This window comes from Anolis carolinensis, chromosome 2 (genome assembly GCF_035594765.1).
Source record: "Anolis carolinensis isolate JA03-04 chromosome 2, rAnoCar3.1.pri, whole genome shotgun sequence".
Classification (NCBI taxonomy): Eukaryota; Metazoa; Chordata; class Lepidosauria; order Squamata; family Dactyloidae; genus Anolis; species Anolis carolinensis.
Genome location: NC_085842.1, coordinates 226451126 through 226476676, shown reverse-complemented (window position 1 = coordinate 226476676; position 25551 = coordinate 226451126). Strand labels below are relative to the sequence as shown.

Here is a 25551-nt window from a genome sequence, read left to right as displayed (position 1 = left end):
TTAGAGCCTTTCTATGTGTCTTCGTGACAGATTCTTTTCACAGAGGGATGGCATGATTTGGATAACACTGATTATGACTGCTGGCCCTTGGACAAACCAGATGAATATAACATGCTGGACTGTGGAGGTGAGTGAACCTTGATTGTTTGGTCAGGGAGTAGCGGTAGCAGCATCTGTTAGTGCAGTAGACTGGAAAGATGTTTAAGTAATCACGGTGATCCCTGATGCATCTCCAAACTTATATCTGGCTGAAAATACATGAGTCAGCAGCAACATCTATTTCTAGGCAAATTAAACAGGGGAAAATAACGAGCATGCACGCAATTGCTCCAGAGTGATTTTTTTTTTTTTTGCTACGAATTTATCCAACTTAATATTGAATGGAATGGGAAGGATTTTTTTAGTTCTGTGGTACTAGCAGAAGTGAAATGGCTGGTCACATATCCAGGTATGTCATTGTACTAGTGCAAAGTTTGTTGTGTTTGTGCATTTTCAGAGTTAGCACAAGGTAGCGTTCCATACAGTTTTGCTTGCACCTGCAGTTGTACAAAATAGTTGCTCAAGAGTTTGAGCAACCAAGTGTTTGCCCAATCTGCTTTGCAAATATGTTCGCATGAAGGTGTAATCCATCACAACACCACTAATGAAGAAGCAGTTCATCCCAATGCTACTAATGCTAGCATTAAGTTGCATTTTGTCCCTATTGTCCTGAATCAGAACCTGAATGGCTCCACCATCATTCAGGTCATATGTGTCAATGGTAAGCTACTTTGTGGAGATGTAAGGACAATTTCTCTCCCTTGAGCCCCTTCCTCTCCACCTGTACATAGCATGCCCAAATATCTGTTTCTTCTGTAGTATCTCTCAAAATGGCACCAGAAAATGACTTCTGTTCAACATTCTGAGAAGTATGCCAAAAAATTTGAGATATGTAGCATACTTGAGTTCTTGTAAAATGGTGGCAATGTTAATGGGATCTGTAGTCCAGCAACAGGCTACCTGTTGCTCATCTCTGTTTTCAAGTTTGCTGTAGGAAAAATCCACATACAGTTGGTAGCTATTCCCTGGTTAATAGAAGGCTTAGAAGGACTAGAACTTAAAAAGCGATCTATCTGAAGCACTGAAGACTTTTTCATCAACATGTAAAGGGGAAAAAGTCTTACACAAATATATCAGTGGCATTTCCAAAGTGATTAAAATTAAGCAGTTAAATTCTCCATTGTTGTCAAGTTGTCCTGTTCCAAGGCTGTGCTAGATCTGAGCTAGTCCAGACAGATGCATTGTCCTTTTTGTGCTTTGATCTTTCCAACCATTCAGCGATTGTAATGATTTAACACACATACACAGATACTCCTCGGCTTTTGAACTGCTCTGCCTGATGCCTTTACGACTGAATTACGGACCGCAAACAATATATGCAAAATTCATGCCTCTCATCTCTCTGAAGCTACATTTCACGCTTCAGAACATGTCTTCATATATTTCTTGTAAGACAAATTCAGAATATGGGGAGGGCATAAGTTATGCAAAGCCATAAATTTTCAAGTTTAGTTAGGGCAGAATAAAACATCTTGTAGATGAACAACTAAATTGACCTGAAAGCTTAGAAAGGGAGCAGACGAGAGTTAAAAGATAAGCATTAATCATTTCATTAAAAGGTCTATCCTGGGCAAAACATGGTGGACATATTCCTCATGCTACACAGGAGGCATTTTATTATATATTTTTTTAAAAATTTCCTTTACTCCTGGAGGGTTCGGGAGTTCTCAGACATCTGAATGGAAACTGGAAATATCTTCTCTGTACCTCGGAGGACATTTAGGAGGGGTTTTTTTAAAAGGCAATTGTTTTGTTTAGCCCAGTCCTGTTTTAGGGTCTAATATCCTTCTTTCTTTCCCGAAGAAGCTATTGTGCCTGTTAAGGTTACCGCCAATGTACTGCACTGAATATGCACAAATATCTCTCAGTCCCCTGGAAAGATCAATGTTTTGGTGCTTAATTTATAAATCTAAAAGCAAATGAAATAAAGACCAGTCCCCCATCCTTTATGAGAGACATGACATGATCAATTAGGGATAGTTCAGATATACAGCTATGAAGGCTGAACAGAAAAACATTTAATTCATTGCTTCATGTTCCAGAGTTGCTAAAGAAAACAGCTGCAGGTTGCTTGGAGATTTACTTTTGAGCAAATGATATAATTTTATTAATTACAAACAAGCATTCCTTATTTTAATGGGAAGATCAGCATACTAATTGCTATTTGGAAGCACTATATGAATTCTGTTTCCAGCTGACTGTAAAAAGTGCTTTCTCTGGATTGGTAAAGGACCTCAAAGGAGAACCTGTGCTAGAAAAAGTTGGCATAGAAACTGATAATTATTCACATTGCTTGGGATGTGGGCCTTTTGCTGGTTGCCAATGGATGGTAGAAGGGTGAACATGTGTCCTAAATTTCAGAAAATGGTTCTTGATATGAAGGACTGTTAGAAGAAGGAACTCCTTTTTAAGCACAGGTTGAGCATCCCTTGTCCAAAATGCCTTCAGAACAGAAGTTTTTTTTATTTGGGGGGATTTTGGAATAACTGAATTAATATATATATTTGAGATGGGATTTAAGTCTAAACAAAAAAATCACTTAGGCTTTATTTACACCTGATAAACATACACTGAAAGTCACTTTAATACTAGCGGTACTCAGCCACACATTGCTGTGGCCTAGTGTGATTTAATGGGAAAGAAAGGATAGTGAAAGAGCAGGTTTCAGATATATGTGACTGTTTCTCTGCCCTGGAGAGAATGACAGGGGGCATGGCTTCTTTGTAGGCCATGCTTTCATGTTATTTTCCAGTGCTCTCTCCTTTGTATTATTGCTGTTGGTGTTTGGGACCCCAAAGACACCCTCCTCCCTAAGCATAAGGAGGGTTTTCCTAAATGTCTACCTTACCTTCTTCTCCCCTCTCAGTCACTCACCCTCAGGCCTTAGGCCTCCCAAGAAGCCTCTTTTGTCTCCTCTGTTTCCTTGCAGGCAATGCCTCCCTGGAGTGGAAGGAGGCTTTTCTTAAATGCCTCCCTTCCTTTCCCTTCCCGATCAGTTAGTCATCCTCAGGCCTCCCTGCAGGGAGGTGATTCCCGTTGTGGCCTGTCTCCGAAGAGGAGGGAAAGGCCCTTCTTCCCCTCCACCGCCTTCCTCCGTTCCCTTTCGCCTGCCATTTCTGGTTTTGCCTCAGCCCTCGCAATCTCCACCTGCCCTTCTCCTCTTTCCTTAACATTTGTTTGTAGTACAGCGGCTGTTGCTTGTTTGTCCAGCAGATGGCACTGTTTGTGAACCTAAGCATGGTTTTACCTTTCTCAGGTGTGTCAAATGTGTAATTGTAGGTATGTGAATATTTTAAAACACTCACCAAACAGACATTACATTTTTATTTATATAAATTTTATTTTGAACATAGTTTGTGTACACTATCAGAATTTCAGCCACTCAGGTGCAGAATTCAAATTTTGGAGTGTATCAGATGTTTGAATTCTGGATAAGGGATGCTAAACCTGTATCTCCTGTTTGACAGGATGCTTAGTCAACTTCGGTTTATAGAGAAATTTCCAAGTAGATACTTTTAAACTAGGTTTAGAGTCATCATGTCTGGAAAGCAAACTGTGAAAATGGACAGCCAACCTGGCCAATGTCTTCACCATGATGATTATACTTCCAGTCAATAATAGTTAAAATAATGGTACTGTTCTGTTATCTAGGTGGAGGCCACAAGGGGGTGCAAGAGAGAGAACAATAGTCCATTTCATTTGGGGGGGGGGGCGAGTTGAAGGAAGAAAACAATTTCTTCCATTTTCTCTGATTATTCCCCCTCCCCATTTCTCATTTCATAAACGAAAGTTGTTTCCAGGACAGGGACATGGGAAATAGTTTTCCTCCTTCAACCACCCTGCCCCCTAAAATGGACTATCATTCTCTCTCTCTCTCTCTCTCTCTCTCTCTCTCTCTCTCTACCCCCTTGTGGCCTCCTCTCAGATAATGGAAAAATAACAAAATAATTTATAGCAATTATTTTAAAGTTGTATATTTATCCATTTATGCAAATTGGTGTCCTCTTTCATTCCCTCCTTTGGCAATTTGTATGTGGTTGCCCTCCCTGGAAAATTGTGTCATTGTCTCCGGACAGTCATATTATATGCAATTTAGTCTTGACAATATTGTCCTTTTTTCCCACCATGAATCATGTCAGCCCGATTTTCACGGGTAGAATATGGGAAGTTGCTGAAAGTCAATTTTAAAACACACATACTTGTTTATAAATAATGGAAGCAATGATGTGTATAGCAGCTCTTTTATTACCCAATTTCTTTGCAATCAATCATTTTCATGGCTGCAGCTAATAACCTCTGCAATCTTAAAACAGTGCTAAGAAAGAGCATCCAATTCTTGTACATAGAATTCATAACATAGTTTTGATCTATAAAGGCATATGGGGCCTCATCTTCACCACCATATAATCCATTTTCTGAATTAAGATTATCTGCATTGAACAGGCTTATATGTCAGTGTAGACTCATATAATCCAGTTAAATTATACAGGGTGTTTGAAAAAGAACTCCCTAGTTTTAATGTAATTTACATTAAAACTAGGTAGTTCTTTTTCAAACACCCCGTATAAGTCTAAATTGAGCATTATAATGCAGTTCGAACTGTATTATATGGCAGGGTAGATGGGGCCCAAGACAGCAAAAATATATATGAGTCAGTTTGTAGAAAATCTCTCCTAATGGGCATTTAAAAGGTTAGAATCAAGAAACAAGAATACACATCCCTTCTGGGGAAACCTTTGCACTTACCTTCACATGACACAAGAATAGCCTTTTAAAGCAATATTATTCACAACCCAAAGTCTTTGTGTTAAAGGTTGTGAAAGGTTAGTTAAGTTTTGCCTTGTGCATGTTTGACCTGTGTTTCTGCTCAATTCTAGGTCTGGAAATGGCTTGGGTTCAGAGGCCTCCTGAAAAGGTCATCAGCGGACAATCCTTTGATGTAGTCTATACTCTTTTTGCTTCTGATCATTTTTACCACTACGCTGTGGAAAATGATTACCTCTCTCACAGGTAAAACTCTGCTTTGGGATAATTTGCAAGATATATAACAGACTTCATTGAAATGATCCTCCCCCTGTTCCCTGTGACACCATCTAAATATTGTAATGTCGGTGGCGCAGTGGGTTAAGATCGGTGGTTTAAATCCAGGGAGCAGGGTGAGCTCCCACTGTTAGCCCCAGCTTCTGCCAACCTAGCAATTTGAAAACATGCCAAAGTAAGTAGATCAATAGTTACCTCTCCGGTGGGAAGATATCAGTGCTCCATGCAGTCATGCAGGCCACATGACCTTGGAGGCATCTACGGACAACGCCGGCTCTTCGGCTTAGAAATGGAGATGAGCACCAACTCCCAGAGTCGGACACAACTAGACTTAATGTCAGGAGAAAATCTTTACCTTTGCCTTAGGTATCATTCACGGTTCATTGGTGCACATGCTTCATGTGGATGCGCAAGACTGTCATCCACCATTTGCCCTAGTTAAGTTACACAAAGTTTTTGCTATTGCTACATTGCAGTTTAACTATCTGTAGAATTAAAACTATTTATAACAATTCCATTGAAAAGCGATATTAGTTTAATAGCATATAAAGACACTGTAGTGTATTCTTGGAGCCTCCGGTGGCACAGCGGATTAAACCACTGAACTGCTGAACTTGCTGACCGAAAGGTTGGCAGTTCGAATCCAGGGAACAGGGTGAGCTCCCACTGTTAGCCACAGCTTCTGCCAACCTAGCAGTTCGGAAACATGCAAATGTGAGTAGATCAATAGGTACCGCTCCGGCAGGAAGGTAACCGTGCTCCATGCATGACCTTGGATGTGTCTAGGGACAATGGCGGCTCTTTGGCTTAGAAATGGAGATGAGCACCAACCCGCAGAGTAGGACACAACTAGACTTAATGTCAGGGGAAAACCTTAACCTTTACGTACCTTTACCTTAAAAACTTTGCTGATGAAAGGAGAGCAAAGGAGGAGGGTTTTTTTTCTGCTCAGGCAGTGAGTTCCAAAGCCTGAGAGCAGCCACAGGAACAGTTGATATCAAATTGCAGTAATTTCTACTGTGTCGTGGCACCTTGAGCTGTCAATTGTTTGCTCAGGTCTTGTATACTCAGGGCTATGGCTTCTCTGATTGACTCAGTTCACCTATAGCAGTCTTCCTCTTCTGTATTTAGGTTAATTGATACACATTGAGAGAAAATAGATTCAAATGTGTCTTTAAATTCATGCTTAAATGTGGCGCAGCTGGTTAAGTAGCCAGCTGCAATCAATCACTCTGACCAAGGGGTCATGAGTTCGAGGCCAGCCTATGTTGGAATGAGCACCCGACAATTAAAAATTAAAAATAGCCCCTGCTCGTTGTTGACCTAAGCAACCGAAAGATAGTTGCATCTATCAAGAAGGAATTTAGGTACCGCTTTGTGGGGAGGCAAATTTAACTAATTTACAACACCATAAAAAATCGTCCAGCTGCCATCTGGAATGAGGAAGTATCCATCAAGATGTCACAGTGGATGATGAAACAGCTGCTCACTTTGTGATCGAAATCCAGGATCCCCTCAGGAAGCTGGAAGCTGGAGAAGGTTAAATTGCCTCTGTCTCTATGTTCATATGGCATTGAATGTTTGCCTTGTATGTATACATTGTGATCCGCCCTGAGTCCCCTTTGGGGTGAGAAGGGCAGAATAAAAATACTGTAAATAAATAAATAAATATTCATGAAGATTTTTTTTTAAAAAAAATCACAAATGTACATGGAAAATGCAAACAGCTTTGTGAGCAAAGGTAGTTTAAAATAGTATGATCCGGAAGGAAACTGTTTTGCTTGTTTTGACAAGGCAGCACAATTTTTATGATCGGAACTTGTTTGAAACATCTATTTCACTGGCCAACACACATTTTGGTTCCTTAAATGTTAACCCTGTTTCTGGATATATTTGACCTTCTGATTCCAAAAATGGCACCAGTTTCCCAACATCAGCTCTGGTTTTTGAGATACGTAACATATGCCCTATACCAGTCTTCATCTACTCTCCCATAGAAAATCATGATATCCATATCTAAGAAACTAGAGCTGATGTGGTCTTCTCAATGCAATTTTCTGAATCAGCACCCCAAATAACCCCAGCAACATGCCTAAAAATCAAAATACAAAAAAAATATCAATTGTTGGTTGAGCTGTGTTTTTCTTTCTAGCTTAAAGTAAGTTAATTAGCAGTGCACATTCCTTTCAGGCTGACCTTTGACTAAAGAATAAATGTTTGCTTTCTTGCTTGCTTTTTAAAGTGATGCGACTGCTGCTAAGAAGTTTTGTGAAGAACAGGAATGCCCGCTGAATTGGAAGGATGCTAATGGAGAGAACTGCTGTGTTCATCACGCAAACATACATTCCTGCCCCTTGGCATTCATGGTTAGTATCAGTGGAAATAAATGAGGTCTACAGAAGTTTTTTTCAGATAAAACCAATCTGTAAGAGTCATAACAGTCCTTTCGTTTTTCAACATAACTATTGTGTGACCTTGCCTGGGAAAAACCTGGTCCTCACTTCAGGTGCAGTGGCAGCAGAAGTTTTGGGGAAATGGTGCGAGGAAGGAACAAGAGTTGTCATTTTACAGAATGGGGGATGTCTGGCTTGATAGCAGTATGTGTGTAAAAGATCTTGGAGTCCTCGTGGACAACAAGTTAAACATGAGCCAACAATGTCATGCGGCGGCTAAAAAAACCAATGGGATTTTGGTCTGCATAAATAGGAGTATATTGTCTAGATCCAGGGAAGTCATGCTCCCCCTCTATTATGCCTTGGTCAGACCACACCTGGAATACTGTGTCCAATTCTGGGCTACACAGTTGAAAGGAAATGTTGACAAGCTGGAATGTGTCCAGAGGAGGGCGACTAAAATGATCAAGGGTCTGGAGAACAAGCCCCATGAGGAGCTTGAGAGAGTAGGCTGAGAGGAGACATGATGATGGCCATGTATAAATATGTGAGGGGAAATCATAGGGAGGAGGAAGCAAGCTTGTTTTCTGCTGCCCTGGAGACTAGGACGTGGAACAATGGCTTCAAACTACAGGAAAGGAGATTCCACCTGAACATCAGGAAGAACTTCCTAATGTGAGAGCTGTTCAGCAGTGAAACTCTCTGCCCAGAAGTGTGGCTCCTTCTTTGGAGGCTTTTAAGCAGAGGTTGGATGGCCATCTTTTGGGGGTTCTTTGAATGCAGTTTTCCTGCTTCTTGGCAGGGGATTGGACTGGATGACCCACGAGATCTCTTCCAACTCTATGATTCTCTGCCAAAGACTGCTGGTGCCTCACCAAACTGCAACGCCCTAGATTACATAGTTTTGAGCATGGCAGTTAAAGCAGAGTCAGATTATATTGTGTGGTTCAGTTTGTGCAATCTTTGTTTCATGCACAAAATTATTTTTTAAAATGTGTATAAAAATTCTTTCAGGCTATCTGTACAGGGTGTATATGAAACATACATTAATTTCATGCTCAGACTTGGGCAGGGCCGTAGCCAGAAAAAAAATTCGGGGGGGGGGGGGGAGAGTTTGAAAAATTTGGGGGGGGGATTGAACCCCTACCCCCCCCCCCCCCCGGCTACAGGCCTGTCAATATCTGCTTGAGATAGTGCCTGGAGGGACTCTTAATGTTTTGCGTCTCATAGACTTAGCATGGGGATTTGGTTAACCAGTTAAAATTCATGAATAAACCAGATTTTTTTTTTTACCTGAAAAATCTTTTGGGGGGGGGGTTGAACCCCTAACCCACCCACCCCCCCCACCCCCCCGGCTACAGGCCTGGACTTGGGTGCCATCTCCAAAATATTTTATTATGTCCGTATATGCAAATCCAGGTGTTCCAAAATTTGGAGGCAGGAGAAACACCTTGAAATCCAAAACACTACTGGTCACAAACATTGTGCATAAAGGGCACTTAACCTGTACTGCATATTTTCAGTATTTTGTGGTTGGTGCAGATCCATCTCCTAATTTTCTCACTCATGAACAATTTTTCAGAAGGAATGTTTACATGTTCCTTGTTCCATGGTGTATGTGTTTGTTGAGCCATAATATTACCAAGCGTGACTTTGTTTTTAAAGAAACAATGTTCTTATCTCTCCTTATTACCTCTTTTTCTATCTGCTGTAATGGCAAAAGAGTTCCATACTCAAATCTCATTTTCGTCATGGTTTGATCAGTTGGTCTGAGGGAGACCACCATTCCCTTAGCTGTAAAATCATACTTGCTGTTTGGGGAAGAATAAAACTGGCTGATGAAACATATTTATGACCTCTCAGACCTTTGAATACTTGAAATACGTTATATAAATGCTAAGTTTTCGCCTTCATCTTCTTTAGAAATGTGGGGAAACTAATTCATGTTTCCCAGGCTTACTGATTCCTTGCTTTCATTGTAGGGAAGATTTGTGAGCCGATCTAAAGGATACAGTTATCAGTTATTAAAGTTTCATTTTCATATAGATATTTTATGCTTCTCTGCTTAGATGAAACTCTATATACGAAAGCTAAGTGGAATGTAGCTGTGCGATATTAAATGCACTTGTATAGAGAGAACTCAGCTAAGTAGGAGCTATTTATACCCATTGTGTTTTTTCCAAGTTTTATTTTTTTTTAACCTTAGCTTACAGGAGTCATCCACAGTTCTGGCACAGCATGAGTTGAGATGGTATAGAAATACCTGAAATTAGCTACCAGAAATATACCATTTTCAAATTAAAAACCTTAAGACCTTCATATTGAATATTTTATCACAATATAGCAAGCATAATCCTTCTTGGTTACGGCTTGCTAGGAAATGAGAGTCTTTGGAAAATACTGAAAATAATACTTTCTTCAAGTTTTTTTTAAAATCTGGAATAGCTATCATAAAAAGCTGATCATCAAAGGAAAAGCTGCAAAGCATCTTCTCTGTAAAATGTTTTAGGTAAAATCGCATTCTCTCTTACCTAGATGTTGACTCATTGAAATGAATGGGACTTATTTCTGAGGATTGCACCACCAGGCACCATTTTCCAAGGAGCTCTTGAGAACTGAACATTATTCATTACAAGGGAGTGCTGCTGTTAATCCAGCAGAGTTTAATAAGTGAACAACTTTTTATGGCATAATTCACTCTATATTACTTTGTAGACTTTATAGATTATTGCCAATTTGCAGCAGAGTTAGGGTTTTAGTGTCCATGAAAAGAAGCCATGGTATAATACAAGTAGGGAAATGTGTGTCATCCAAATTTTGATGAACAATAGTTGGTGTCCTATTAGTGATTTGTGAAGGTGTTAGACCAATTTAATATCAGCCAGTCATTTTTTTAGGTCAACGTGAAAGGTTGAAATGGTCTGCAAACCTGACAGAATAGCCAAGCTCTCTTTCAAAACCCATTTTTACTTTTTTATTGCACCTTCTCAACACAGACGTTTATAGGCCAGGTGCATTGTTGGAGAAACATCCAGTTATGAAGCTACAGATAGATGGACAGCATCAATATTGCTCTCTGGGAGACTTTTGTTTCTGTAAATCCAGGTGTAGAAACAGAATTGGGCATTTCTCTGCCAGCCCTGTCTCCATTGATCAGTAAATTACCATAATGAAATGTCTCCAGCACTGTGGGTTTTGGGGTGAAGGTAGGGAAAAGGAGGTAGGGAGGACCTGATAAAACTCCAAGAAGAAGGTCAATATTTTCCGAGTAAATAAAACTGTCCTGCTACTTCTAAAGTTTCTAGAAAAATTTTGAATAAATGTTTTTTTTAAAAAAACGCTGAAATGTAGACAATGATAATAATAAAATTATTGCAGATATACCCTCATAATCTCCCATTTTTGCACAATTATCGATGGTGAACAGGCAGAGGTTAAAGATAAAGATATAGGATAAATATGTGGCGAGAGGAAAGGGTGATGGGGTGGGGATGAGGCGTGTTAACAATAAAAATGTCATCAAAGAGAATGATGTATAAAAAAGGTGCAGATTAAAGAAATGTTACATGAAAATGAAGTCTGTATGAATATGAGCTCTAACAGAAACTAAGTGTAAGCAAGATGTGTGATACTGAAACAATAGAAAATATTGTGGGGGAAAATCTCCCAATTTTGGAGAAAACTTGAAATATTTCATCCTTCTGTTGAAGAATCAAGTGTCCATTTAACTGTTATTTCATCTTAATGGTGATGTCGGAGATATGCATGTCCCTTCCTTCCATGTTGCCTGGAGGTTGTATTCCAACAAAGTAACATACTCAAGCACTTAATTTTCCTAAGCTAAGAAAGAGAACGAAGGCATTTTAGAGTACAAAGTTAACTGGTGCTTTGTGCAAAGATAGTTCAGTGTGAAGACTGCTTTCAACTTTAATTCAGTGGTTCCCAACCGGTGGTCCGTGGACCACCAGTGGTCCTAAAGAACTAAAATATGGCCCACGGCCTCACTGTTACTACACCGTTGCAATGAGAGTGAGTGGTCTTATAGTACTGAGGAAACAGGGCCTTCTGACTGCTGCTTCTCCTCCTCCTCCCTCTCCCTGAGCGGAGCCATTTCATGTGATGCCTGGAAGTGGGGGCGCTTTGGTGTCTTTGTTTTTAAGCCTGTTCTAGAGGTTATTTGGGGTATTGATTCAGAAAATTGCATTGGATAGATTGCATCAGCTCTAGATTATTACATATGGTTTTCTGTGGGTGAGCTGATGAATGGCATATGCTCTGTATAGAAACTAGAGCTGATGTGGTCTGTCCAATGTAGTTTTCTGAATCAGCACCCCAAATAACTAAACCAAATCTAAAGTTGACCAAAAATTGATTCATAACCCTTTTGTTACTAATGTTGGACAATGGTCCCTGGTCAAAGTGGTCCCTGATCAAGTGGACCCTGGTCAAAATTAAACCACTGCTTTAATTAATCCAAGGAGAGAATACAGCGATCCTCACAAGGTTTCTGCAACATCTTATGCATGCTATATTGAGTTCCTGTACTGTACATATAGACATTCCTTGTTGTAATCTTATGATTTTATGGTTAATATATACATGAAAAATATATTGTGTATTTCCTGTAAGAATGCCCAGGTTCTTACAGCCCTTAAAAAGTGACAACCCACAATTTAAGATACCTGTCATATTTGTGACGTTGTGTATTTGGCACTTATGTTTTCTTATTTTAGTCCTATCTCTGGCTGTCGTTGTTCGCTAGCCTTCTTTTCTACTTTATTGTGGCTTATGTAGGGGTTTTCCCCTTGCGTTTTACAGTAGAGTCTCACTTATCCAAGCTAAACGGGCCGGCAAAAGCTTGGATAAGCAAATATCTTGGATAATAAGGAAGGATTAAGGAAAAGCCTATTAAACATCAAATTAGGTTATGATTTTACAAATTAAGCACCAAAACTTCATGTTATACAACAAATTTGACAGAAAAAGTAGTTCAATACGCAGTAATGTTATGTTGTAATTACTGTATTTACAAATTTAAGACCAAAATATCATGATATATTGAAAACTTTGACTACAAAAATGGCTTGGATTATCCAGAGGCTTGGATAAGCGAGGCTTGGATTAGTGAGACTCTACTGTACTTTCTTGCATTTTTCTTGTGACTGCCTAGAATGAAGACTGGAATAAAAACAAGAAGTATAGTTGTCACCTTTACTTCCATGGCCTTCACCTATTGAAGTATGGTGTTAATTCTGAAGTTGAATGCTATGAAATAACCAGCCCTTGTCAGAAGCTCTTCAAATTTAAATGGCCCAATATAAATTCTGAAGCTGAAACCTGGGATTTTGATTTCCATGGTTTCAAATGGAAAAGTAGGGATGAAAAGTAATTATTTTCCTGCCATGATTCCACCCGCCCCCAGTTTATCACATAGGAAATCAGTTTGCTTTAGTTTCCCAATGAAATTAGAGATCGAGCCTTTGAATTCTGGATTTGGAATTTTGAAATATGTCTGCATATTTTCAGTGGGAATGTTAGCCATTATCTAGAAATTAATGGATTCTGAGTCATATGGCCCAGTGTATATTCATTTAACTTTAAGACTTATATGGCGGTAATGATACTCATTCTCTGTAATTTCAACTGCTCTCTTTTATGTCTAAAGAGACTAGTAGAAATCAATTTCTTCTAAAAGGATTGTGGTCCGTATGTTGCTTTGATATAATACTATATTTTGTGTTTCTGTTAGGTGTTGCTGCTTTAAACCTAATTTTATAATGAGTTGTTTTAATCCTTTGAAAGCAGCTTTGTAGTTCTGCGATGATGGAAAGTCTGGCTAGAATTTAATTAGTAATATTCAAATAATTTAGAAGTTCAGGAGGAGTGACATTTCAGATTCTACGCCTTAAGAGAAGGAGACACATCAAGAAGAATGAGGGCTTTTTATTTCAAATTTTATTATTTTTGTTAGGAATTAGTGTTTTTTTAAAAGAAGAGTTAGATTGATTCAACTGTAACAACAAAGCTGTCTTCATGTTTGAGACAGAAAGAACTTATCAAAAATTAAATGTGGGAGAACTGACAGTGTCTTGTTTGGAATCCTACATATTCACAGTCATATCTGTGGGGATATTTGAAAAATAGACTTCAAAATTAGGGTTGCCCCTTTTAAAAGCTATGTCATAGGCAGGATTCATATGATTCATCCCATGTCAGGAATTGCTGTGCCTATTGAATTTGGCTGTTCCTGAATTTTACTTCTAATAGATGACTGAGAGATAGCTAGATGGATAGACAGCTAGATAATGATGAGATAGATAGATTATAGATAATTGTGTAATTATGGACCAAATCGAGAGAGCATAGAATTTTTAAAAATTCAAATGGGGAAGAAAGCAAAATGTATAAATCCATTCCTTATCAGGAAGCTATTCAACAGTGCACAAAAGGTTTGATTATAGATTCTTGTTTTAAAATCGCACCATAAAGCTTTTGTTATTTAGTTGGACTGAGCTGCTATAAGATCTTGTGAAAAGTCTTTAGGGGAGAGAGAGCCAACACTGTTTACTGACCTCCCCCTTTTTTTACCCTAAGGGGAAAGGTGGCATTTGTGGACCATGGATTCCAGATGATGGCCAAATATTCACTCACACCACATCTACTGCTGGCAAAATGACACAGACAAACTGGACTGCCAAGGTAAAGAAGGTCTCGTCTTCATTAAACACTCAGATTCACTGTACTGCAGAGTTCAAGGATTGAACAAATTTTCATTTATACAATTGTACTGGGGACTGCATATCCTCCTGTGTATTTTGTTCGGGGGTTTCCTATCAGTAATGATGGATGGAGCTACCAGTAGGTAGACCTAGGGGCAAAAGTAGATAAATGCATTCTTTTCTCTTTATCTAGCTGCTTTGTTCTCCCTCCCCTACACCTTCTGCTGCTCTTTCTTTGCCACTCTCTTCCCGCTTTTCCTTCTTTTTTCTCCAGTAAGCCACTAAAGAAGGAATAGGTCTGATCTTTCACAGACATGAACTGCTAACTTGTACAGGGCTTTGGGAAATCATCTAAAGCAGTGATTCTCAACCTGTGGGTCCCTAGATGTTTTAGCCTTCAACTCAGAAATCCTAATAGCTGGCAAACTAGCTTGAATTGTAGGCCAAAATATTTGGGGACCCACGGGTTGAAAACCACTGATCTAAAGGTTGTCTGTCTCTAATATGTATATCAGTAGTTGATAAACATGTGAAAGTTTCCCTAATGTCACTGGAAGGGGACAGATATGGATGACTTTGGCTTGAATCCTGTTGAATTCATAACTATTTAGTGTTCATGTTTGTAGTCATGAAACTACTGCCACAATCTCCTTTAATAGTCAGAAGCATCACTGTTCTGGCTATTAAAGGTCTGTTCTGCTAGCAAGTGGACACAGTGGGATATCATTTCCAGTCCCTTTCCATGTCAATCCAAAGCAGATTCCTTGTGGCAGCTGCTCATCCCAAAAGTGGGTTGGAAATGTTTTTTTGCTGTGCCCTGACCAGTAGCAAAATGTAAATAATAATAATAATAATAATAATAATAATAATAATAATAATAATAATCAACTTTATTTATATCTCACCACCATCTCCCCGGAGGGACTCGGGGCAGCTTACAAATGCACTCTAGGATGCAGCAGATAACATAAAATGATACAAGTATATAAAACAATTTTCCATAAAATTATAACCACCAGAATGTATTTTTGTCTCTCAGTGCAGCTACTGTTTAATAAGCTAGATTTGGTGAGTCAGGTCAGGAGACGATATGTAGAACAGATTAAATATCCTATATCTGAGACCAGAAGTTCTTTGGATTTTGGGGGTTTTTTTCAGATTTTTGGAATTTGTGAACACATAATGAGATGTTTTGAAATGGAATCCATATTTAAATAGGGAAATCATTTATATTTCATTCACACCTTTGTACACAAAACCCAGAGGTAACTTGATGCAATATTTTTAATCCATCACATGAGTCCCCACAGGGAGATTGAGCGGGATATAAATAAAGTTTATTAATATTTATTATAATTATTATCATACAGGATCTTTGTATTTGGAGCAGATTGTCTATATATTTTTTTCTTAAAGGGAAGTCTTGTTTTGCCAAAGAGATTGGAGTGTTGAACTGGGATTTAAGAGAGGCAAGCCGAAGTCCTCAGCAGGTTATTAAATACATTGGTGACTTAAGTCCATCCCTCCCTGTCTCCATCTTCCTCTTTCCCCACACATACATCTTGTAGTTGTAAAGATGTAAGAGCAATGTGAAAAGGAGGAGGAGCTGGTAATCCTTGCATGCATTAGAACAGTGGTTCTCAACCTGGGGTCCCCAGATGTTTTTGGTTGACAACTCCCAGAATTCCCAGCCAGTTTACCAGCTGTTAGGATTTCTGGGAGTTGAAGGCCAAATATATCTGGGGGGTCCAGGTTGAGAACCACTGCATTAAAAGGTGGAATAAAAATATTATGAACACATATTTCCCTCCCGCCCTCCCTCTTCTATTCAATCGCCAGAAAGAAAGAAAAAAACATCACTATTTCATACACTGGGTTGGGCAGTTTTGAATTTTTGAGCATTTTGGTTTCAGACTTCCAGATAAGAAATCATTAACCTATATTCATAACTACAGTACATCTATCATGTAGGGTCTTTAAATAAGTTGGGCGACCCAAGTCTCTCTCTCTCTCTCTCCCCTCGCTCTTGTTGTTGTATGGATGTAAGAGCAATGTGAAAAGAAGTCTTTGCATACATTGGAAGGTGTAATATAAATATAATGAACATAGGTCTTTGTCCGTCCCTCTTTCCCACCCTCCCTTTCTTTGCTTGTCCTGTAGGTTGTCTTGGTGCATGTTGGAATGACGTCTCTCATTGCACACATCAGGGTTGGACGGATGCAGGCGGCTTTAGAGGCCCAAACTATGGTTCTTCCTGCAGTAGGTATGCAAGACATTGCAACTGGTTATTGTCAAGAGAGGTTTTCATGGAACATGTGTAGATATAATGCCACAAGATGCTGAATATTCATTAGAATTGAATGTCTAATTTTCCACACCACTGGAGTTTGTGTTTGTCCTTGCCATGTGAGGAATGACAATTGTAGAAAAAGATTAATTGTGTCAGAGGGTTGGTCTCTAATGTCTGAATCATTGGCTCTAGGCAGTACAAGTCATGTTAGATGTTGGAAGATCTGAAACTGATGTGCTACATAATCTCTCTTGTTGAAGGACAGGGACACATCCTTTATTTGAGGGGAAATGGCCTTGCCTATCTTACTGTAGTTAAGGGATATGATGGCTGAACTTGATACCACTTGTAGTACAGATCAACTAGGGTTATGTGATGAAGTCATAATGTTAACTTCTTCTTCATTGACTTATCTGATTCTGCACATCCTGGGTTGCATTTCTGTACGCATAAAATGCTTTGTTCAAAAGGAGCAGCCATCCATTGAAAGTTGACCATTTGAAAAAAAATGTGTACAAAATAAATAAGGATTTTATTTTCACAAAAAGTCAATACCAAATGACACAACATAGACACAACATCATCAGACTAGGTATTTTGGCTTGTCTCTAAAACCAGCCCCCTCTGAAAACAAAGAGTTATTATTTTTCTTTTCATCCCTTTGTAAATGAGTGAAAGGAGGTTAAAAAAACCCCAAAGCTGGGGCAATTGTATTTTTTTAGATGATAAAGTTATCTTATACAGCATTTTCTTTGTTTAATTCTACATGGAGATTTCCCCACATGTGTAAGTGTCTAGTGAAAGCCAGTTCCCACTTAAAAACTCATTCACAAGCTATTTGCTATCTGGCCTTAAATTCAGGTGTGTAGCTATGGTGTGTGAGCAAAACAAGAATGCTGCTCCTACAAATAGGAATTCTGCCTCCTCCAAGGAAAAATCCCTTCATTTCTAAATTTGTAGCATGACACTGAAAATTGTTCATACCTAGAACTTCTATATTTGCAGTGTTTGCATTGCCTTTGTAGGTTTCTTTGTATGCCTAAAATTTATTTCTAAAGCCTTGGCTGAAGTTTTAAGTTCCTGCAATATGCAAAATTTGGGAACTGAAGTAAAAGTTCATTAGAGGGCAGCATTCTTATTTGGGGTGAATACGCTTATTTTTCCTCCCCTATTATCTTCATTTCTGTGGTCTCCAAGGCTGCTCCATTTCATACCCACAGAAGGATCTGTTACCTCTGATACTGCTCTTGTTTTGATCTCTGCTCAGTCATGAACAAATTGTATGTTTCATCCTCCCAGTAGACTCAAATCAAGGAAAAGCTTCAGGGGAATCACTATGCCTCTTAACATTCCCCCAGCAACAGCAAGAGTATCCCCTTGGGCAGCTAAACCAGTAAATCCCAATTGGGTGCCCCCCCCCCATGAGGGTCTGTCTCCAGGGGCAAACCAAAAATGGGCAACTTGGAAGTCCCTGAACAGACTCAGAAGGGGAGTGAGCAGATCAAAAGACAACCTGGCAAAATGGCACTACAGTGTTCCCTCACTACTTCACGGTTCACTCTTCACAGATTCGCTGTTTCGTGGTTTTTCAATAAACTCTAAAAGACTATTATAAATCATAGGTAAAGGTAAAGGTTTCCCCTGACGTTATGTCCAGTTGTGTCCGACTCTGGGGGTTGGTGCTCATCTCCATTTCTAAGCCGAAGAGCCGGCGTTGTCCGTAGACACCTCCAAGGTCATGTGGCCGGCATGACTGCATGGAATGGTCTGCAAGTTCAGCAGCTCAGCGCTTTAACACACTGAGCCACCAGAGGCTCCTATTATAAATCATAAAAAATACAATTTACTGCCTAAAGAAGGGAGGAAGGAGAAGCCAAAGGGAGATAAAAGGAGCCCAAGTAGCAACGGGAGGAGAAGGAGATGATTTATCAACACACGATTGGTTGATAAAGACTTAAAATAGTGTATAACTACTAAAATAATGTCTAAATATTAAAATAAATATATCATCCCTACTTCGCAGATATTCACTTATTGCGGGTGGTCCTGGAACCTAACTCCCGCAATAAGTGAGGGAACACTGTACCTAGAAGAATCCTCCGCCTTATGTGACTGTGACTCCGCATCTGTCTGCTTGCCCACAATGTCCTGCCTCATGTACAGAGGAAGAATTGTTTGAGGCTACAGACAATGCAGTCATTGTTGCCTGTTGTTGGTCAAAAAATATTTAGCCACTTGTGCTCCTTTTATTTTGATCAGTTTTATACTGATTTAAGCAATGCTTTTTATACGAAATAAATAGAGTCCTCTAGTAGTATTCATGTTGTTATCTCTTTCCCTTTGTGCACAGTTTGTGGGGACGACCTCTGTGAAGATGACGAGAGCTGTTCCACATGTCCTGCTGATTGTGGTGAATGTCCTTTGACAACTGATGTCAGGATCGCAATTGCCTTACCGGTGTGTTTAGTCTGCACAGGCTTCATTCTGACAGTCATGGTATGTCTCCAGTAGAATTTAGCCGGTCCTCCACTTCCCTGTCCTGCTTTCTCTTTTCTCCTTCTTTAAACCCTGTTGTTTAACCTTGGCTGTGTTATAAAAGATTGTGCAAATGAAAGTTCTCATTTTGCTGGCCCCTTGGGCATTTCTGGCAAGGTACAGCTCTAACCGGTTCACAGCTGTCTTGTCTATTTTCAAAAAGCTACTTACTTCTAAAGTACTCTTCCCAAAAGATGGTCTAAACACCAAAGGGGCATTCCTTCCCCACTGTGTTGGCAATGCAACTCCACTTGCATGATAGAGTAGCAGAAGCAGAGGAGATTTGACAACTAATTATTTTCGTTTTATGCCACAGCATTTTTTATTCAGCTATGGAGATTTTTGACTCTCAGTCTTGGCAGGTTTCCAAATAAATAAAATGAAGTAGACACAAAAATGATCCGGGGAGTTGCAACTTGACAGCTCAGTTCATGCAACCATTTTCCTCCCAATAGAATGACAGCACTTTTTACTGTCATGTGGTTACCTGTCTTGTCAATCTAAACAATATCACCAGTCAGTTCTGAAGCATCGTTGTGTTTTCATGGGTAAGGTAAAAATGTTTGCTTTGGTGTTGAAAAGAGGTGAACAACATTAATCATCCTTTTTTTACATTTCCCTTCTCAACCCAATTAATTTTTCTTTCCTCTGGCTCTACTTTCGGCTACATGTCTCCACTTTTTCTTTCTCCTTCCCTTGCACCTCCATACTACTTAGTCTTTGGCACACTGAATCTCTGTGGCCAAAGTAAGCTTTTTTTGTTTTCTTTTGTTGTTGTTAACTGCCTTTGGAACCCCCAGTGCTGTAGTGGCTTAAACTACTGAGCTGCTGAACTTGCTAACTGAAAGGTCAGTGGTTCAAATCTAGGGAGCGGGGTGAGCTCCCAATGTTAGCCCCAGCTTCCGCCAACCTAGCAGTTTGAAAACATGCAAATGTGAGTAGATCAATAGGTACCGCTCCAGCGGGAAGGTAACAGTCCTCCATGTAGTCATGCCAGCCACATGACAAAGCCGGCTTTTTGGCTTAGAAATTGAGATGAGTATCACCCCCCAGAGTTGGACATGACCTAACTTAATGTCAAGAGGAAACTTTTACCTTTGCCTAACTACCTTCAAGTTGACTTCAACCCTATGAATGAGAGGCCATCCTATTCCAACCTGTCACCCTATTCTCAACATTTTATGCATTATTTTATACATTGCACAGGTGTTCATTTCCTGCACTCTAACCACCCAATGTTGATAACACTGGTGAAGACTTGAGAACTGGGAGATAACATTCTTTTACAGTAATTGCTGGTGGTCTTCCTCCTCACAGAGACAATTTTGTTTTGCTTCTGAGAGTCAGTATGGTGTAGTGATTTGAGTGTTGAATTATAGCTCTGTATAGTCCAAGGTTTGAATCCCCACTCAGCCATGAAACCCACTGGGTCACTTCAGGCAAGTGGCACCTTTTCAGCCTCAGAGGAAGGCAATAGCAAACATCTTCTGAACAAATTTTGTAAAGAAAGTCTTGTGCCTTAGGGTAACCTTAGGTTGTAAATGGCTTGACAGTACACAACAGCAGCAATAATAACAACAAAGCCGTACAAATGGCTGAAGACAGTTAGTTCGACATGAAGCTTTCTAAGTAATGGGAGTGCTTGCACAAATACAAATAATTTAGAGATTAAACCACTGCATGCATTTACCACTGTGCCAGCTGTCAGCTTCAGTGCTGGCATATCACTGAAATCAGTGGAGCAATCCCTAGGAATAAATTTGACTTGTTATGTTTTCTTTAGTGGTTCCAGTACCAGAAGCAAAAAATGTTTTGGGATGAAAGCTGGATTATAGACTTCAGCTCCATCAAACAAGGTACGTAAATATGGAGATCATTATCAGAGCAAAAGAGGAGACGCAACTAGAGGGGCTTCCAATCTAGTCTCCCAAATGAATATATTTTGCAGTTAGTTTCTCCCAAGTTGACCTACAGGCTAACCCAAAATAACCTCCCCCCCCCCCCCGCTTCTTCACCACTATCTTCAATTGTGAATAGCAACCATAGGTTTGTGAGAGACGTCTCTCTCTGATTCATAAAGCAAATAATAGGCCTGATAAATTGCACAGTGGTAGAAGAATAAAACCAACAAAATATGTTACTCATATTGGGCCACGGCTGTGGGAGGAAAGGATTAATGGGTAGAGTTAGTGGGCGCAGGCCAGATTGTTAGGCTTCCAGTCTTTGTTGAAAATACATCACTTTCATGCATTTGTTTTGAAAGTTGCTGATTAGGACTCTATGTTGGTTCTACATCTTTGTTCATCTCAAACATCTTTGTTAGTGGGATTAAGAGAAAGAGAGTCTGAAGGGAGGGAATTGGGGTGCTCATGTGGCACAGGGAAGGCAAGTCCAGTCAAACAGAGGAGGGTGCAACATCTATACTATAGTGAAAAAACTATAATCCCAATTTCCTGCAAGTATGAAGTCTTGACTTGTACTACTTTGTGCTATTAGTCATCGACTGCCGTATTTTAATTGCTGCTGTGCAGAACTTGGCGACATTATAAGTTACAGCCTGGTTTGTATCTGAAAGCAGCAGGGAGATGTAAAATTGTCCAGAGCGTCCTGATGTTTGCATAGGCGGGATTGAATATCTCTGTAAACAGGCACCGAAGAAGCACATGTTCCGTTGTCTCTATGTGCCCTTAGTCACAGGGGTAGAGTCTCTCGGCATATGGGGTCTTCCGGTAACAACCTTCCAATACAGCAGATGGGAGGGCCTGGCAACATGCCAGAGTGAAGGCCCTCCGATGCTGGAAACCTCTAGTGTTTTTAGATATTTCATAGGGGAGGTACAAAACCTACTGATTCCATCGATAATAAAGGATGGAGCATTGGCCAAGTCTTAACTGGCGCTTAATGTCGGTTATTCGTTGTTTAATCAGAGATTTGTCTTGGTCGTAGCTCATACTAGTTAGCAGTTCTGGAGAGAAGCCCAAGGATGAAATTTTGGCTGCTATTGCTTTTTCCCATCTGGACTGAAAGTCATCCGACATAGTAAGAAGTGCAAGGCCAAGGGGAGAGAGGGATAGTCTAAGCTAATAGTTCAGTATAACCACCTATACCCTGGCCTCAATTCTCAGGAAGCCAGTTTCCGGATATAGGGTGGCGTTAGAGGGCCGATCTTAAGAATTTGGATTGTACACTCTCCAATGGGGTGCAGTCAGAAAAGGGGCCTAACTGGGCACCGTATAGGAGTTGTGCAACTGGCTTGACATCAAATAGTTTGAGTGCCGCGACTGTGTAGTGTCCCCCTCTTGACCTGAGATATTTTAGTATGGCAGACAAGCTCCTTTGAGCAATCTCACCCACATGGTCTCCATGTGCTTTTCTGCTGCTAGAGGAATGGAGAACTATCCCCAAATATTTGAAGTATGGGACCTGCTCGATTTTATTTCCATCTATGTTCCAGATGTGAAGCTTGGGTCTTTTGGCAAACATCATAATTTTAGCTTTTGGTAGTTGAGTTGCAACTGGTTCGCACTGCAATATTGTGCCAGAGCAATCTATGCTCTTTTAAGTCCAGTTGGTGTTCTTGAGAGTGGAGCAGTGTCATCAGCAAAAAGTAGGGTGAAGATATGTTTACCCACCAGTTTTGGTGGGTGGAAGTCAATGTTAAGCAAGTGGTCCACCATGGAGTTGATGTAAAGATTAAATAATAATGGGGCAAGAATGCAGCCTTGCTTTACACCTTTCTCTGTTCTAACAGCATTGGTGAAGTAGCCTTGAGGGTTGCATATAATTTTGAGAGACATCTCCTCAAGAAGTTGACGAATAAGATGAAGTCTATCCATTGAGGTGGCTTCTAATTTTTCCCATAGCTTAGTCCTAGAGATGGAATCAAAGGCTGCCTGAAAATCTATAAAGGCCACATACAGTGATGTTTTGCTATTGATGGAATATTTTTCTATCAGGTGTTGGAGCACTAGGAAGTGCATGTAAAATTGAGCCACAGTGTACATGGTTGTTATTAATGAACAAATAAGGGAGATGTGACTTTTCCCCTTACTTTGTTGTATTGTTTATCACTTATCCCTATGTCTTTGTTAAAAGAATTAATGTCAGAAGGTTATATAGCACTAGACCAGATGTAGCATACGATGCCATATGGAAAATCCCCCTAGAGCCAACTTTACAACTGTACCATATTGCTTCTGCAAGGTGACAGAGAAAACACAGCTTTCAACCTAATATATCTTTTCCAGTATGAATACATCATGGAAGAGTTTATGATATTATTGCAATATACTACCCCCAATGCTTGTTTGGGAATTGATTTCATTTCTTGCTATTATTGCAGATTGTGGATTTTTTAACCTTTTTTTGGGATGGAATATGATATGAAACACTGGTGCCCTGCACAAGAGGTATCAAGCTAACTAATGTGTTCTATTAAAAGCTAACAAGATCACACAAAATATTAGCACCACAGTCTGCCTGAATCTAATGAGAGAAAATGTCCCAAATTGAGAAGCATACATTAAGCATTCAGTGGAGAACCAAGTAAAAGAGATTATAGCTTCATTAATTATAATATAAGGCAAGATAAAAATAAATATGCAAATTTATGGTCTGAGCTGGAGAATAAGAAAAAAGATGAAACGGTAGAGAAATTAGGAAGATACAGTTTGATTCTTTTTTAAAAAAAGTACGCAAAGACAAAACATTCATCGACAGGAATAAATTATCTTAAATAAGCGTGTTTCATCTTCATGCCTACAAGATGTTGCCTTATACAGAATCCAAGAAAGAAAAAGAGGAGCAAAGGAAAGGATAACCCAAAAATGTACAATCAAATAAATGCTGATATACTGCCTATCTTCGTTTTATTTAAAGCATAAGGCTCTAATCATTTGAAATAAGCTGATGGTGCGTATGCAAGCAAGTTGTTCAAAACTTGTGAGAAACTTCTGCAATTACAAAAAAAAATTCCACACTTCTCCATGCTGGGTCAAGTTTGCCAATAAATTACCATCTGCTGCAAGAAGAGAATGTGGATGGTAAAGTGCAGAAGGGTTCAAACAGAGCAAGCAACACTAAAGAATGTAGATTTTGAGTCATAATAATTTGTGGGTATTCGTGCCAATGCATTTACAAGCAGCCTACATTCATTTCCTTATTTTATTCCTCTTTTTGAAAAATAGATGCTGTAGCAAGAATGGCAGTGGGGAGCACACTGAGTGTCCCACATGCCCCCAGCACCTCCAACATCAGCTGTCTCACAGCTCTGAGCTCCTGCACAGCGACTGCAAATGCCACTAAGGCAAGCTACTTCACACAGACTGGGATCTAGTAGGTGCCTAGTTTCATTCTATTCTTTCTTGAGCACCCTTTGAAGCAGGGGAGATTGGTTCTGTGGCCAGGTTAAACCAGAGTACTCACACTTAGGACTTTATCGCATGAAGCTGCTATTCCCATGGCAATTGCGCAATCAAGGATAATGGCAACATGCTCGGATGATCACCCTCGATATTGCAACTCTCCGCATTTGCATAATTGAGCCAATTTACCAATCCGAGGTCCTGTGGGTATTTTTTTGCTTAGTCTCAGAACTCCACTTTTCCACAATTCAATAGCATTGGATGAGTTTATTGACGCAGGAGGTAAATGGACAACAGAATGTGGAATGGGAACCATCACCAAACATAATGGTCCTGCTTCTGTCCTGGTTTGTCACCTTCATGCAATAAAGTCCTGTCTTCCTGGCTATAATAGATGAATTCCAGCCATGGCCAGAACAGCCACAGGATCCACAATGTTGGATGAATGTGGAATCTGGCATAAAGTTAGCCTAGTTTCCAAGTCAAGGGAAGTAGTGGTCCCGCTATGTTCTACATGCTCCACTCAGACCACATTTTTAGTTCTGGAAGCCTCATTTTAAGAAAAATGTGGATAGGTTGGAACAGGTTCAGATACGGACAAGAAGGATGATAAGAGATATGGAAAATAAGACATATGAAGAAAGGTTGAGTGAACTGTGCATGTTCTTGGTGAAGGAAAGATTGAGAAGTGACATAATTGCAGTCTTTGAATATCTAAAGGACTGCCACAGAGAGAAGAGATGAGGATTTTTCTCTGCTGTCCCAGAAGATAGGTCCAGGCCTAATGGTTTGAAATTGCAGGCTGGTAGATATCAATTGAATATTAGAAGAAACTATTTGATGTTATGAGCAATTGAGCAATGGCATCAATTACCTAGAGATATAAAAGAGTCTCTTTCTCTGGAGAGTCCCACCTACCTGTGGCTAATAATCTAGCTGCAGTTTGGAGGGGTGGGATGGATTTGATATACTATGGGGTCACCAAGTCAATTTTGGAGAGTCAATGTTATCATTCTATGCACTAATACATTGATATGAATGGTATGCTTTATGTTGTTTTAATTAGATATATTTCTATTGCTTCAAATTCTTATTGAGTGAACCATTTAGGA

At 39.7% G+C, this 25551-nt stretch overlaps 1 protein-coding gene across 1 annotated transcript in view; it reads left to right on the top strand.

The window, feature by feature from the left end:
* Positions 1-4930: 4930 nt before the first annotated feature.
* Positions 4931-25551, top strand: part of LOC100566773 (atrial natriuretic peptide receptor 1) — a 60899-nt gene continuing 40278 nt past the window's right edge. Inside the window, exons 1-7 of the mRNA XM_062971838.1 lie at positions 4931-5109; positions 7382-7505; positions 14127-14231; positions 16412-16514; positions 18892-19037; positions 20860-20932; positions 24263-24410. Coding sequence (XP_062827908.1) covers positions 4946-5109; positions 7382-7505; positions 14127-14231; positions 16412-16514; positions 18892-19037; positions 20860-20932; positions 24263-24410 — 863 coding nt within the window. The 5' untranslated portion in view covers positions 4931-4945. The remainder of the gene's footprint in view (positions 5110-7381; positions 7506-14126; positions 14232-16411; positions 16515-18891; positions 19038-20859; positions 20933-24262; positions 24411-25551) is intronic.